General features: G+C 40.3%; 1 protein-coding gene across 1 annotated transcript; it reads left to right on the top strand.

The window, feature by feature from the left end:
* The first annotated feature begins 14,613 nt into the window (after positions 1-14,613).
* Positions 14,614-16,829, top strand: LOC147610004 (binding partner of ACD11 1-like). The gene is made up of 4 exons (XM_086787109.1): positions 14,614-15,083; positions 15,219-15,294; positions 15,667-15,759; positions 15,842-16,829. The coding sequence occupies exons 1-4, from the start codon at positions 14,974-14,976 to the stop codon at positions 16,304-16,306; spliced, it is 744 nt and encodes a 247-aa protein (XP_086643235.1). The 5' UTR covers positions 14,614-14,973; the 3' UTR covers positions 16,307-16,829.
* The last annotated feature ends 448 nt before the right edge of the window (positions 16,830-17,277 follow it).

Genomic DNA, 17,277 nt, shown 5'->3' with positions numbered 1-17,277 from the left:
CACTTAGTTCAGTGAGGATTGTTGGTCATTTAGGGAAGCACTAGTTCATTTAACCATCTCCTCAGGTAGTAATTCATGGCTCTTGGTGTTTGTGGGTATATGGTGACTGTCCTATTAGATATCTTTAGTGGGATCCAGGTGAGTGGGAGTGGATTGATTCCTTTGATCAATTGAAAAGCCATCCCTTTTTCAGTTTCACTGTCTGGAATGACGTGCTTCTCATCATTCGCGACAGATGCATAGGATCCCTACTTTCAGGCCTCATTTTTGGGAGAGTTATGGCATCAATCCAATAATACAATGTAGATATTGGCATAGGCTTTGGCATTCATATAGAAGGAGCTAGATCTAGAGTTATGATATCACTCCAATGATACAACGTAGATATTGGCATAGGCTTTGGCATTCATACAGAAGGAGCTAGATCTCTCATTTTTTGGTTGTTTTTACATGATGATGGTCTCCCCACCAATCAGTGGAGATCGATTTTCGGTGTAGCACCTACCTGCCCAAGATGCGCAAAAAATTTTGAGAATGTACATTGTTTACGGGTATGTATAGCGGGTGTATTTTTTTGGCAAGAATTTTTGAGCAAGCACTTTTTTGGTGTTTAGGTGAGCGGCTTCTCTTTGTACACTTCTCTCCCTCTATTATCATGCACATTGTGACTCATAGTGACATTAGAGGAGATGAGTAGATGGATACGAGAGCACTACACACACTGCAACTCATTTACAACTATCAATGCAACTCGTTTACAACTATAATTGCAACTCGTTTACAAAGTCACCATATTATGATCTTAAACTTCCATTATATTCCCTAGAAAACTTAGAAGGCCACAACATTACATGACAAACACCTACAACATGACACTATCATTTGTACTTCTTTACAAAGACACCATATGAAAGCATTTTAGGCCTGAACTATCATCTTGGCCTTTTCCATCTACCCTAACTTGCGAATGAAGGTGGAAACTTCATCTCTAAGAGGATCCTTCTTTGCCTCTTCAATGATGCCAAAAGCTCTCCATATCCCAATGGCTATTTTTTCTGCTTTCACCTCTAGCATGTTCTTGTCTCTGCTGCAAGGTCTACCGCTTGGCATGTTTTGAGCTTCTTGTAGAGGTCATACACTGCAGACGACGTTGTTGTCCATGCTTCTATAATGGCATCTAATCTAGGCTCCTTTTTTCCATAAGGTGCATGAAAGATTGAAGAGATTTACTTAAGATAGTTGCAAAGTAGTAGTATTAGAGGGATTGCTAGATAAAGCCATGACAAAGGATTTTACAAAGAGCCTGTTGCAATATGAAGATACAATGGGAGGGTGGTGTGGGATGTGTTTAGAAGAAGAGTATTGGAACATGGCAATCAGACGACGTTGTTGTCCATGCTTCTATAACGGCATCTAATCTAGGCTCCTTTTTTCTTTAAGGTGCATGAAAGATTGAAGAGATTTACTTAAGATAGTTGCAAAGTAGTAGTATTAGAGGGATTGCTAGATAAAGCCATGACAAAGGATTTTACAAAGAGCCTATTGCAATATGAAGATACAATGGGAGGGAGGTGTGGGATGTGTTTAGAAGAAGAGTATTGGAACATGGCAATCTCTACTATTTTTATAACTTTCAAAGGAATAAAAAATACTTTTTTGAGCACTAGAATTCTTACTTTAAGCATAAGAATAACTACTTCAAGCATAATTTTTTATTATTTTAATATCTCGATCAAACACTCTTTCACTCACTCTCTCTCTCTCGTTTTGTTGAGATCTCACACCAATTGCTCCATCCCTCTTTAAAAAAAGCCATGGAAGAAGCAAATAATAATGCCATTGACACAATATGAGTAAACAACAATAATGTCTAAAACCAATATATTTCTTTCATTACAAGCTAGTGAAATACATCAGTACACAGACGCCGCACGTACTAGTGGAAGAAGGAAGGTGGTATGGGGTAGGAAGCTCTACCAAATGGTGCAGGTGCAGGTGCAGGTGCAGGTGGGAATAGTGGCCTTGCAAGATCAAGCCATGGTGCCCATGAGGGAGCTGTAAAAGAACCTATAGGGGATGTATGTGGCATGACATGTCGATATTGGGGCTTCATTATAGAACACAAGTGGCCATGACGAGGCACTAGATTGTGTTGGGCTCATGGTGGGTACTAGGAGGAGTGGAGGATATGGTGCCTCCACATCCATCTACTACTCCTGTCTCAAGCATACTCACTGACCTCACCCCTGAAAAATTGGTTACCCAAATCATTGTGCACAGAGGCAAGTGGTCGCGCAAACATGAACTAAGGCACACCTTGTTGCTCTCCACATTATGCAATGTCATTTTACAGTGTCCCAGTAGTACTGGCAAAGCTCCAGCCATGGTCCTAGTACTGGAAATGCTCTAGCCATGGTCCCAGTAGTACTGGCAAAGCAATCTAGGACTGCATCCCCACAATTGGTGAACGTCCAGACGAGTAACCACCTGCCACCATAGTACAAGCTCACAATTGGCATATGTACGAATGGATGATAATTACTTGACAATGACTATATAACGATTTCACTACTAGAATTGTGATGTAATTACCTTGGAAAAGGCTTGCTACACTTAATAGTATATCGGATGGGATTCTCGTTCGCATCCAATGGTACGGTGAGGTTTCCTCCTGTGATTCTGAGCCCAAGAAGATATCATCGCGCCACCTCAAAACTAGAACAATCAGCAGCAGCTACCTCGCTTCCCCACCTGTCATATTACAAGTACCTCCCTAAAACATTCCATCAAGGAACCACAACATCATCCTTGAAGAGACGCAGATCTGAAGGAAAATCGGCCCACACCAAGGGCAGGCCCTCCAAAGCTATCGAAGGCATTTATGCTTCCCCACCTCATCAAAGATCCCATGAATCATTGCAATACTACAAGATTCTTGGAACAACAAAGCATGTAAGGGGATTGTAAACACTATAGTGATGATGAATGGAGAGAGTCACTAGCACGCCTAAGAGATCATACCTATGTTTTCGCTTTCCCAAAAGCACGAGACGGAGGTGATCAATGTTGGAGCTCAAAACTAAGTGCAGGGGGTCCACCACAATGGGAAAATAGTGTTCATTTAGACAACACCAAATACATATTATTGTTGATTTTGAATAAATGATCTAATTAATGTTCAAACATGCTAAGTTCACTTACTAGATCCCAAGAGGTTCACCTCGTCATCTTTTAAACTCTCTGACCATTGTCCTCTGCTCTCACCATGTGAAGGGGTCACCTGCTCTTTGCCCTATGCGTGGGACTACCACTCATCCATCATGCTCATCATCCTTGGAATGGTTGTCCTCAAATTCCTCATCAATGCCATCCCCTTCCCACTCTGGTAGCGAGACTTTTTTGGGACGATGAAGGCTCCTCATTTGTGGATTTCTTACCTTGTTTCTTTTGAGGGGATGATTTTTGCTTGGTGGTAGGTGTCTTGCCCTTTCTAGCTACTGCATTCAACCAACATTAGAACTTTAAATTCCTAAAAAATAAGCTTCATAATTCATACAAATTAAATACTGTGCACGAGGAAACATACTCTGACACTGCTATGACTCCTCTAGAGAGGAAAATCCCCCTCTGGGTAGTCTAACCACCACCATGGGCAAAGTATCCATGTGTCCTTGCCCCAAAGCTCATCGATCCACTCTTCGAGGTATAACCTTCTCTCCTCTATCTCAAACAGCACCCATGCATCTGAAGGGTGCTTAGGAATGTAGACCCGATCACATACACTACTTCTCAACCACCTAATACAAAAACATTAAAGAAGTCTAAGAAACCAATATAATACACATAACTTCTCCACCATTTAAGGCAAAAAAAAAATTTAGTGCTACTTCTTACCTGTACAAGAGGCGTTGTGCTGTGTACACGACAAGTGTGGTTTGCTGGTCGTCAAGATCCAAGGTGGCACGTATTTGTCCTTTCCACCTTACAAATTCCTTCTCGAAATGAGACGTCCTATAAGATTTCAAGGCATCCGTGATACCTACTCCAAAGTCCACTGTGGCTCTCTCATGCATGCCGGCTAGTTAGGTGAGCCCACCTCCAACATCGTGACAGTTATAGCGTGTACTGGGTCAATTGGAACTAGTACACATGACGATGGATCCACATGAACACTCTGACAGTTGCATAAACTGTTTGTCCCTCATAGAAAACTCGCCACCAGCTAATATGTCAAGGTGGCTACATTATATGTGATGCGAATTAGATAAATGTGAATGAATAGATGAGATGTGATGTCATGTGAATAAGGGATGTAAATGAATGATATAGGATGTGAATGAATGTGATAACATGTGAATCGAGATGTGAATGAATGTGTTAGCATGTGAATCGAGATGTGAATGAACGATAGGGGACGTGAATGAATGTGTTAGCATGTGAATCGGGATGTGAATGAATGAGATGTGATGTGAAATGGATGTGATAAGATGCGATGTAAACTGGATAGATGTTAATGTATGTGAACTGATGAGATGTATGGGCAGATGCAAGTAGATGTGATCTGATGAGGATAAATGAGGAAATAAGTGATGAGATAGAAAAAGATGTGATTAGATGAGAATGGAAATACTTATGATGTGATTAGATGAGATAGAAAAAGATGTGATTAGATGAGAATGGAAATACTTATGAAATGAATGTGGATTGATGTGTGGGTAATGTGGATTGATGTGGATGGATGAGTGGATAATGTGGATTGATGTGGATGATGTGGATGGATGTATGGATGATGTGGATTGATGTGTGGGTATTGAGGATTGACGTATGGATTGATGAGGATGGATGTATGGATGATGTGGATGGATGTATGGATGATGTGGATTGATGTGTGGGTATTAAGGATTGACGTATGGATTATGGAAGATGTGGATGGATGTATGGATGATGTGGATTGATGTGTGGGTATTGAGGATTGACGTATGGATTATGGAAGATGTGGATGGATGTGTGGATAATGAGGATTGACGTATGGATTATGGAAGATGTGGATGGATGTATGGATGATGTGGATTGATGTGTGGGTATTGAGGATTGACGTATGGATTATGGAAGATGTGGATGGATGTGTGGATAATGTGGATTGATGTGGATGGATGAGTGGATAATGTGGATTGATGTATGGATGATATGGATTAATATGTGAGTAATGTGGATTGACGTGAATGGATGTATGGATGATGTGGATTGATGTGTGGATAATGTGGATTGATGTATGGATAATGTGGATTGATGTGGATGGATGTATGGATGATGTGGATTGATGTGTGGATTGATGTGGATGGATGCATGAAAGATGTGGATGGATGTGTGGATAATGTGGATTGATGTGGATGGATGTATGGATGATGTGGATTGGTGTGGATGATGTGGATAGATGTATGGATGATGTGGATTGATGTGTGGATGATGCGATTGGATGTGATTTGATGTGGGAATGATGTGATGTGATAGGGAGATCGATGAAGAGAAAAAAAATTGTGGGAAGATGAGAAAAGATGGGGACTAATGTGAAAGGATGTGGAGTGATGAGAAAAAATAGAAATATTGTTGGAATTATGTTTGTATGTGAAATCTGTTTTTAAATGACTGTTTCATGTCAAGAATGCTGGAGAAGCAAGAATGCTGGAGAAGCATTTTAATCGTCTTGTGAATGAGGTCGTGGAGACCTATCTGTTAAAGTTGCAACTGCTGTGATGGAGAGTCAACGAAGGATGTCTCGCGTAGCAAAGCCGAGGTCTTGACCAGCCTCGGTTTTATTTAAATAGTGAGCTTCCGGTGGTACAGTGGATGAGGGACCAAGGAAGCGGCCTATGAGTGAAGCACTAGGTGACCTAGGATCCTAGAGGGTGCTAACCATACGGTGCTCAGGCTCTGGGTCGCCGAAGATACCCACACGTACGTCGGGGAAGATATTGGAACAAGGAGTAAGAGTTATTTTCTGAATTCGGGCATGGATCTGGTTGGTTGACCTTGCTAGTCCTCAACGGATTAGTCCATGGCTCTTTTATATGGATCCGTTCGTTGATCTTCCATTTTGATATGTGAATATATTGCCGGTTACTATGAGCTAGGAACTATCAAAAAGGCCCCTGAGTGAATAGGTGGTGAGCGTTCTGGTTGTTGCCACTAGGAATGGACTCCATGGAGTGTAAGTATGATCCCCCACTAGTGGTCAAACTGCAAACCTCTAACATTTCCTTCCCTAGAGTATGTCAGAGAAGCCATTACCTAGGTAGTTTGAAGTGTTTTAATAAACTTTGCCCACGTTTAAGAACCACAGGGTGTCAAATACATCACATTTTACTAGAAGCATGCTAAAGGCCCACGGAGAGGAGTGTGGAAAGCTCCTTTGCCATTACTGCTCAGTTCCGACAATGTGCATTGCTACATGCAATTGCTATATCTATTATGTGATGCACTCTAACGAGACGATGAGTAGATTAATGATACAAATCGGCTTCAAAATCAACATAATGTACGTACAGGCACATCAAAGGCACTAACTAATAGGACAAGGAAAATGGTGTCCAAGATGCTAGGGGTGGATCACAATGTTGGGGCAAGGAAGGTATAAATGTGTGTGTCTAAAGAAATCGTAATGGTAGCACTGGTGCAAGAAGGTGGTTCCTCAAAATTCAGAGGAGATGGGACCACTAGTGGAAGACAACTGGTAGGCTATCTGGTTAGGCAATCAGATTTGTGTAAAAGAGTTATTAAAATCTAGATAAGTAAACTGTGATATTTGAACAATTTGATTTTTAGGTTTCAAAGGTTGTCACTACAACTCGGCAAGGGGGCCTTCAAAGGAGAGCTTTGTCTTGGATGCACTTCTAAAGTTGAAGCGAGAGTGCACTTATGACTTCTTCCACATGGAAGCAGGTTCCCAGGTCAAGGGTCCTCACATGAGAAGTGCTATCTTTTCAAAATGTCCACCATCGGACCCGCTTCAATGTTGGATTTGGGGAATCGAATGCAACGGACCCGCTTCAATGTTGGATTTGGTGAATCGAATGCAACGGACCAGCTCTAGCGACCTGCAACATGCGTGGATACAGTTCGACCACAACAGTTTGACCACAACCGACAAACATCAGATTGGGTGACCATATCTTGTCATGTGTATGATCCAAGGTAGCATATCACCAATGTAGAGTATTTAGGTAGTTAGAGCTAGCTAATTGTGTAACCTCTTAAATGACTAAAGTTTTCATGTAGCATGCAGGATCTTCTCACGATTGCGACATGTGAAATGAAAGAGGAGGATATGAAGGCCCAATTTTTGTTCTAGGAATGCATTAATGAAGTGATGGCCAACCATGCTTGTGAGAGGGCAGATTTCTATGGTTTCATGGAAAATGAGGCTCAGGCTAACTAGAATGCAGTTCAACATGTGTTCAATGGTGGAAAAAATAACATCCTGACACAGAGGAAGCAACCAAAAAAATAAAGGCCACTTTCAAAATGAAATCTATGGTGGTAGAAGAAGTGCAGGGAGTGGAGCACAAGTATAAAGTTTTCAAGATCAAATCGCATGGGGATGATGCACATATGGGAAAATATGATGTGCATGTGAAAGACAAACCGTGTTGGACATGTCCAGATTTTGCAGATAGAGAATCCAAGAAGAAGTCGTATCTTGCATGGAAGCACTTGTACTTCATTTATTTGTGTGTGCCAGGATTAAGCCAGAGCGAGAATATGTTCATTCACAACCTATCCTATCCGACCTTAAGCTTTACAATGCCTTGTCTCGTAGGAGAACGTACCCTAATTTAGAAAATTGAATGCATGGATAATCAGTTAACCTCTAGTATTTTGGGACCTATGTAACCTTTGTGGAAGTAACCTCATTGTAGAGGGTTTAATTGTGCAATGTCTATCTCCCTGTCTCCCTCCCTCTTCCCCCTCTTGCTATGGGTTGTGCATTTTCAAGCACATTTGGTATTATAGAATGTTGTTGTGTATTGATGAATGGTATTCACGTTATGAGCATTCATGGGTTTGAAATCCTACAAGAGGAGAGAGGAGGGAGGGTGAAGGTGATCCAATACATACTCGCTCTTTCCCAAATAAGTTCTAAAGATGCCTTTATTATTATGGTGTAGAAGTTAGAGGAAAGATGCCTTTATTATTATTACCATTAAAAAAGATAAATATTGTTTTTTATTTTTCTTATAGAAAAAGAAGAGTGCACCTCTCCCGCTGCTATAAATATAGAGGTAAGCTCCAAAGCACTTTGTTATACACCATTGCCACCAAGCCTTGTTAATAGAGTACACCACCCTAAACCCTCCTTCATTTAAATTGTGATGGCCTCATAAAATGTTAGCATTGAAGTTGTTGTTGTGTGTATCCTGAGGGAGGCCACCAGGTCAAGCAGAAGACCATAGATGGTACACAAGCATGGAAAGGTCCCACATCCTTTCCACTTCCTCCGGAAATGATGATGCTATTTCTTAAGGACAAAGTGATGGGATTAATTGTGATATGGCAAGCCTATGGTTTTATTGATGAATCGTCTGAGCGTGTCTTTCTAGAGGGAGTGCGGAAGGGTACGAACACCATTCGCTTACTTTATGCCTACACCCCGGAGAACAAGCGAGGGCCATAGTAGTAAAGATGATGGTTTTCACATTTTTGTATTTGGAAGGTGTATGTAAATGAACTTGGTTTTATTTTAAGTTTGAACCATTAACCTCAATGTAGAGGATATGATGTTGACATGTTTTTTTGTGTTCAGTCTCTCTGGCTCACTATCGCCCTCTCCCCGTTAATGGTTTTATTTTAAGTTTGAACCATTAACCTCAATGTAGAGGATATGATGTTGACATGTTTTTTTGTGTTCAGTCCCTTTGGCTCACTATCGCCCTCTCCCTCTCCCTCTCTCAAATAATTATGTCATGTTGCTCTCTCCAACTTGCTTCGCCCCTCTCTCTCTTCATGGAGGGAGTATCTTTTTGGAATTTGCTTGCCTGATTCCCAAAAAGTTCTCACTCTCTAAAATGCTCACCAAAAACCCCCTCAGCACTACACAACGTATTTGCAGTTCTATAGTCCAATTTATGAGAAAATTGAGTGGATGCACCATGTATGTTACTTGGGGGGCAACTGCTTGGCTTCTCTAGTCTAGTCCATAGCTTTTCTATGAGGGCAGTGATATAGAAATTGCTATTTTAATTTGTAGGGGTATTGTCGAGTATGGTTTGTTGCAGGATGTCCCTCACTCACATTATAAACCACCCAGACAGAGGATTGACACCTGTTGAGAGATTTTTGCCAGTATTACAACATGGTAGATATGGAGAGCTAGATGCACAGAGGAAATTCAGGGTGTCCAGATTTTTGAGTCTTAGTGTATTAGTACTATATGGGGTGATATCATCCATACTCTTTTGGCTACATGGGCTTGTATTCAGAGGTCCTCGCGTTCCACGTAGGCAAAGCACGTTATATTTTTGCAAGAGTGGTACCATGGCATTTTCTTTTCCTCTAGTCCCATGGGTCTTTCATTGTACCATGATGCTCCTCAGTGGGGTTGAGATTACCTTACATATTGGGGTGATTCTATTCCAGCTTATAGCTGTGATTTTTGTATGCTTCATACTTAATAGAAGTCTCTTCCTTGAAAAAAAACAAGAGCAAGATATATCATAAATTTTTGGAAGAGAAAAACACTATGGGCATTAATGTGCATAAATTAAATGACCCTTAGTAAATATTCTAAAGTCATAGAATAGGAGTTGGAAGAAATAAGACTAAGAGGCTAGGGAAGGCAAGGACTAGAAGTGCCCAAATCAAAGAGGCAAAGTCCTTAAGTTTATAGAGGAATTAACTTCCCACAAATAAAAAGAAATGAATCCGATCAAGAGAAATAAACCAAGGTTGGGGTTTATGGAGCTTTATAGAGTCTTGTAGCTAAGTTATATCCTTTGGAGATATGTTAGGATACTCAATATGTGTGTTGATTGGTGCTTGAACTGCTGAATGCTTTGCTGAATTACTGAATGATGAATGAGGGAATGAGGCACCTGCTTTTATATGACCCAGGCTGCTGGTTGGTTCATACTAGAGGCTGTCGACCTGTTTTATGGAAGTCGAGATAATTTAATAATTCTAAGAGAAAGAAGAAGAAGACCTTAACTCTAGGGGCATAAGTGTGCACCTAGTGAAAAAAGAAGAAGACCTTAACTCTAGGTGTATAAGTGCAAAATAAAGAATGTCCATAACTCTTAATGATTTTCAACATCAAAGGTAAGACAATAGTAAATGAATTACCTTCGAAAGTCCCTCTTTGTATGTAAAGGACTTTATTTGAAATTGAATAGAATGACGTATGTGTCATAATCAAAAGAACTTGGTAGTGACCCTAAGAAAGGAATGCTTGCAGTTGGAGGAATTTGACTTGCTCGGAGTTTCGACTAGAGCAGAGTGATGTCTCATTTAGCTTGCAATGGTTTACAGAATTCTATTATTATTTACACTGTATTCATGTGATGTATATGTGATTTTTATAGAGGCCTAACCACAGTTTTGTAGAGGCTAACCACACAGTTTTATGGACTTTCGTGTGGGTGTCATCCACCTGTACCACACGAAGGCGATCATTTCGACAAGTACTCTCTTTGGCCAAATGTGGGTGTGCTCCTAGCACAATTGGTGTGGTGGATAAGGAAGAAACTTTGGAGTAAAAAATGGGGAGGATAGTGCCTAGTGGCTAAGTATGTGTGTTGGTACTAGACATACGTGGTGGCTCTTGACACCAGTACCTGGGGTGTTCATGCTTCTAAGATAGGTGATGGACTCATAGAAGCGACTTTGAAGATTATTTGGCACTTGTGTTGAGGTGGATGTGAGACATGTAAGCTCCTCTCCAGTCACATCATGGTGGTCCATGAGTGCTTGGGCTCATTGGTGTGTGTCACCTTAATCTAAGGATCCTCTAAGATAGGTGATGGACTGATAGAAGCGACTTTGAAGATTATTTGGCACTTGTGTTGAGGTGGATGTGACATGTAAGCTCCTCTCCAGTCACATCATGGTGGTCCATGAGTGCTTGGGCTCATTGGTGTGTGTCACCTTAATCTAAGGATCCTCTCTTAGGCTCATTCGTGCATGCTGCCCTGATCTAAGGAGTGCTTGGGCTCATTGGTGCATGCCACCCTCACGGTCATGGTACGAGGATATTTATTATGATGATGGTATAAGGATCATGTTGGTTACATCACGATGGTATAAGGATCACACTGGTTACATCACGGTGGTCTAGGAGTGTTTGGGCTCATTGGTGCGTGTCACTCTAGTCTAAGGATCATGGTTGTGGTGCAAGGAGATTTTGATGAAGTGACATTGATGTGTTACTTGTGGTGTGATATGAACATTTCATATATGCATGATATGAAAACTTACTATATGTATGATATGAAAAGAACTATATGCATGATATCCATGTGGTGTGATATGGACATTTCACATATACATGATATGAAAATAACTATATAATATATGTTTTTGTTTTATGAAAGGGCTATTTTTCAAAGGAGTGCATATGTGAACTTAATTAAGGTGGTGTATGTGAGTAAAGTGGCAAATTCAATTATGGGTTTGTGAATTCACACCAGCTCCATAGGTTCAATGGAGGGTGGAAGGCTAGATCCATGGGATTGCATAAGGCTAGGACCTTGTTTAAGTAGAAAGGATCAAACACTAGAAAGTGGGTGATAGGGTAGAACGAGAAAACTTGGGATGAGTAGTTTAGTTTAGTAATCATGAATAAGGATAGAAGGATTGCCTTCATAATTGAGGAGTCAAAGGATATCTTGTTGATTTTTGGGGGAACCGCTTAATGTGATCTGCTTGTTGTAAGAATTATGAAGGGAAAGCACCTAGAGATCTTTCCTTCAGAAGGATTGTTCTAATGAGACTAGAGGAGTTGGCGGAATAGCCAATCATTAGGATATTGTGATATGAGGCCTCGAGTGAGTTGCTCTACCCTTAGGGTGATTCCGCTGCCATAGTGTAGATAGAGGGGTAGGGGTCTCACAAGTTTAAAGTTTAATCAACTTTAGAGGTACAAAGCATGAACATTCAGAGCCATCAAGTTCACCTAGGGTTAATCCACCCTAACATCACGCATAAATTTAGGAAGCCAATTTGTAATATCCTTTAATCTTATGATAATGGTCTTCTTGTGACTAGTACTTATGCCAATCTTGGGGTTCTATATTAAATCCATTATTTTAACACACATGAATCATCAATAGTCAAGTACACACATGAATCATCAATAGTCAAGTACTTATGCCAATCTTGGGGTTCTATATTAAATCCATTATTTTAACACACATGAATCATACCATTGAGAAAATGTTTGAGATGCATTTCTTCAGTAAATAGAGGGACATTGATCATCCCAATTCAAAATGATTAATGCAAATATCTTCAGTAATAGAGGGACATTGATCATCATCCCAATTCAAAATGATTAATGCAAATATCTTCAGTAATAGAGGGACATTGATCATCATCCCAATTCAAAATGATTAATTCAAATTTTTGATGTTCTCTAATGCCTTTACCTTTAGTCAAGGACATTTACTTGCCAGATCAAATACAGAGATTAATCATGGTTTCATGTGTGCAGAAAGGGGAATGAGGGATAACATTAAGGTCAAAATAGTGGCATATGGGACATGGCCAAGAAGCAATTGGATCTTTGGGCGGCATAACCATAGGGAAACAACCATAGGGCATGACCCACACATTGACAATAAGATTATACAAGAGTTTGGTGAAGGAAACCATTATCTACTTGATTAACTAGATGGGGCCATGTCCCTTCTAGCACTTTAATTAAAGGCGACTGCCATCCACTAAAGGCTCATCTAAAAAGCAAGCTTGTGACAATGGAGAGATCAATTTTGATGACACACAAAGATAAGGCCTTCTCAATGATGGAAGAGAGCAAATGCTTCAACGTCCATTATGACAAAGTTACACTATGTTTGCCGTATGTATAAATGGATGTATCCTAAAAAGTATATGTACATCATTTTTTACAAAATGGGCCAACAAAAAAAAGTTGTATCTATGTTAAAAGTGTTCTCAAAAAACATTGACAAAGCCGTATCTATGTTAATAGCAGTATTCATGTTAAAAACAATATCTATGTTAAAAGTCATTATCTATGTTAAATGTCTTCTCGAAAAACATCGATAAAAAATAGCAACTACATATTTGATTGATAGGGATAGACAAAGACATTATGATTATTTTTCCTTCTTATGGCCTTCAACAAACACAAATTTTACAACTAGTTATTTGGGCATGTGTATTTGAAATCCATAAGGATAAGAGACATAAGAATATGGGACCTTTCAAGCCTTGGAAAAATTTCTTATTATTGAATTGCTTGTGTAAGAATGGTCTTGATTTTACTAGATTATTACTTATTGTGTGCATCCGTGTGTGTCGGGAAAAAACATTTTTCCTAACAAGTGAAAAGAAGGAGAGTTTTTTCCATGACTGGTCTTCCTTTTAAAAATTGAAGGTCCCAATAGGTTTTATAACTAAAATTGGTAAAATTCAACCAGTTATTTCAAGGGTAGCCTCAGGGATAAGCCGATTTTTGAAAAATTCAACCGGTTTTTTAACATGAAAGGACGGTTTTTTTCTGACACTGGTGTGCATGATGGAAGTGAGTAGCAATTCTCATGGATTTTTTTAAAATCTAGATACAAATGCAGCTTTTAGAGCTAGGTGCACACCCAATGAAATTTTATTAAACTCAAAATGTTACTCAATATATATATATATATATATATATATACACCTATATATATTATTATTGTGCAAGTAACCAAAAGTGAGAGAATGAGACGGCAAAGCAGCTGAAACATGACAGTTGGCCCAACGAACTGCTTTTTTGGTCCCTTTATTGTGCTGTTCAATTATTGATTGGCCCTTTTGGATGCTTTGAGTTTAAAAAAGTTAAATGCCAATTTTTTGAATTTTATTTTCACAACGGTTGGAAAGCTTGTACCTTTTTCTGCTTAATTAATGAAAAAGAAAGATTTTATAATTCCATTGAATTTTGTACTCCAATTTTGAACTCCAGGGCCGCCTCCACCTCACGGAGGCTGTGTGTGTGACCTTCGAAAAAATAAAAATAAAAAAAATCATAAGAATTTAATGTGCGTGTTAAATGGCAGTCCATTGCTATTATGCTCAATAAATATTAATTAGATATTACTATTATTATGATCAATATGTTGTGAATAATTATAATTATTCTCTCTCTCTGCTCTCTTTCTCTCTCTCTCTCTAACTATTTTATTATGATTATTCTCTCTCTGCTCTCTAACTCACACTCTCTCTCTCTCTCTCTTCACACACAGTATCTCTGTCTTTGTCTCTGTCTCTCTCTCTCTCTATCACACACACACACTGTCATAGCTCTTTTTGGTTGCTGGCTATGGCGGGCACGGACTAGTAAAATCAGTTCTTTCATTTCATGCCATTCATCATTTGTAAAAGGCAAAAGGCCGTCCACATAATGTATTGCGCTATTGTGAACTTTACTTGCTCCAAGCTTTAATGGCGGAGGACTCCCAGGCTCCAGCCATTCCATTAAAGCTTCTGGAGCTTTGATATTTAGTCACAGTACCTGATTCTGCACTGTAGCAGTTGCCATAGCTTGCTTCTTCGTAACTTCTCTCAGCTTTGTAGAAACCATAAGCCTTTAGTGTCTGTCAATCGGGTTTCGGAAACCCATTTTTTTTTTTGGTCTATAGGGCATATCAGAAACCCTAAGCTTCTGTATAGAGGGCATCAGAAACCCTACTTTTCTCTGTGCGGAGGGCCGCAGAATCTCTTTAACTTCATCCTCTTCTTCTTCGCTGCTTCTCCGCCATAGCCATGAAGGGCTACACAGTGCAGGTGAACAACGTCTCCTCGCGAGCAACAGTTCGAGATCTCCAGAATTTCTTCTCCTTTTCTGGGCGGATCGCCCACATTGATCTGCGCAGGTGCAGATCTTGCCCACATATTTCTTGTATTCTCAGCTTCCTTTTCTGCTTTTTCTGCCATGTGGGTTAACCCATATGGCATCGTTCCTCAGCTTTTCTGTGTTTAGATGTGGGAATTTTCTTTGTTTTTGGCAGTGATGGCCATTGGTCCCAAGTGGCTCTTGTCACCTTCAAAGACGCAGACGCCCTCGACACAGCAGTGCTCCTCTCTGTAAGTTCCACTACTCACAGATCCAGCTCTCCATAGCATCTTGGCTTTCTGTTTCTCTCCATAGCATCTTGGCTTTCTGTTTCTCTCAAATTGCAGAAGGGGTTTATGCATTGTGAAACTGTCTAGATCCTTGCTCACCATGACCCATCTATGCAAGATCTAGTATCTAGCATCCTTTCACAACCTGGGTGTCCACGGAACCCTAGATGCAGACCCCATACGGAATCCTAGATGCCAACCCCATATACCCTCTCTCAGATCCATTCCTGCACATACAGCCTTAATTCTTTCAGATGAATGGGGTTCCTTAATCCAGCATTAATTGCTCCTTAATTTAGCCAAATCACATATGTGTGGACATTGTATTGCCAGGGCTCCACGATTGTCGATCAACCTGTGAGTATTTCGTCTCTAGAAGACGTGGACCAGGAAATCGGATGGGAGGAGCAAGCGGTGCAGCCTGTGGTAAGCTTGGATCCCCCTACATATACATGTCTTTAGCATTCTTTGAGAGATAAAATGGTGTTTGTGATGCCATCTTTCCCAGGTTCAGCAATCAAAGCCTGGCCTAGCCGTCACTAAAGCTCAGGACATGGTGGCCAACATGCTGTCCAAGGGGTATGTTCTAGGTAAAGATGCACTAAGCAGGGCGAAGTCTTTTGACGAGAGGCACCAGTTCACCGCAAATGCGACATCCAGGGTGGCTTCATTCAAAAACAGGATAGGGTTGGCAGAGAAATTGAATGCGGGGGCGTCTGCAGTAACCATACATGTGCAGTCTGTGAATGATAAATACCACATCACTGAGCGGACGGCATCGGTCTATGTGTATGCTCAGCAAGGGGTGAAGAGTGCAGGCACTGCCATTGTCAACAACAAGCTGGTGCAATCTGGGGCTATGTGGGCAAGTAGTGCTTTCTTTAAAATCGCAAAGGTGGCGGGTGATGTGACTTACAACTTCAAGGAGAGAATGGGCTCATCAGATTCACCAAAGCTGAGGGCAGAAGCTTGATGTGGGGCTCTGCTATGTTACAGTACCCCTCTAGGTTTGATGCATTGCAAATGCACATTGATGATGGCATGAAAGCAGTCCATTGTTATCTATTTAATGATCATCATTACTACCTGGTAGTGAACTTGATCAGAACATCCGGAATTGGCAAAGATGTGGGCAATGTACAGCTTTTTGGACAGGATGCAAAGCGAAATTCAGGGCAGATCAAAATCTTGAAGATGTGTATTCTGTTCACAATATTAGATCAGTTTCACCTCTAATATTCAAATAATTGTCAGCTCTCTTGAACTGCACATGGGCTTTTGGATTTTCTGGCTATTATTTCTTGAAGGGCTTGATCTCACACCTCTTAAGGTGAGGGTGAGGACCTCTTCTAAGGTGGCATTCATTTCATAAGTGGACACAGCTCATTACATTGGGCACATTGAATTCTTATTTATTGCTTTAGTAGTGGAGTTTCATGTTGTAAATTTGAATTTCCTCTGCACCTATATATAAAGTTCCAGTAAATTGGATTGGTTCAGCTGATTATTTGATTTTCATTGTTTAGGGATCTTCAAAGTTTTGGATTTGGTTTAATTGATTAATTAATTTCCATTGTATAGTGATTATTCTATATATTGTTCAAATTATTTGGTGGATGAGGTGAGGTACATGTGGTAGTGGGCCACTTGTGGAGGTGACTAAGCTTTGAAGTTCATCAACAACTTCTTTACCAATTGTTTACTCAATTCTTTCGAGTTATAGGCTGTTATTCTAAGGCCTAGTGGTGTCTAGGCCATAAAAGTCCATCTAATGGGGGGCGTGTAGAGCAACCCATTGTTGCAATATGCAAGATGCCATAGATAAGGGAGAGTGATATGGGCCCTTTTCTTCTTAAGGTCTTTTGCAAATGGTGCCCAAGATATGAGACCTATGAATGAGCCCAAGAGACCATAAGCATGTATGTGATAAGTGGCTATTAGGTA

This window comes from Cibotium barometz, chromosome 50 (assembly GCF_041138505.1).
Source record: "Cibotium barometz isolate CiBa-2024 chromosome 50, ASM4113850v1, whole genome shotgun sequence".
Lineage (NCBI taxonomy): Eukaryota > Viridiplantae > Streptophyta > Polypodiopsida > Cyatheales > Cibotiaceae > Cibotium > Cibotium barometz.
Note: the sequence above shows the minus strand (reverse complement) of the source record. Positions and strands in the feature narration are given on the sequence as shown.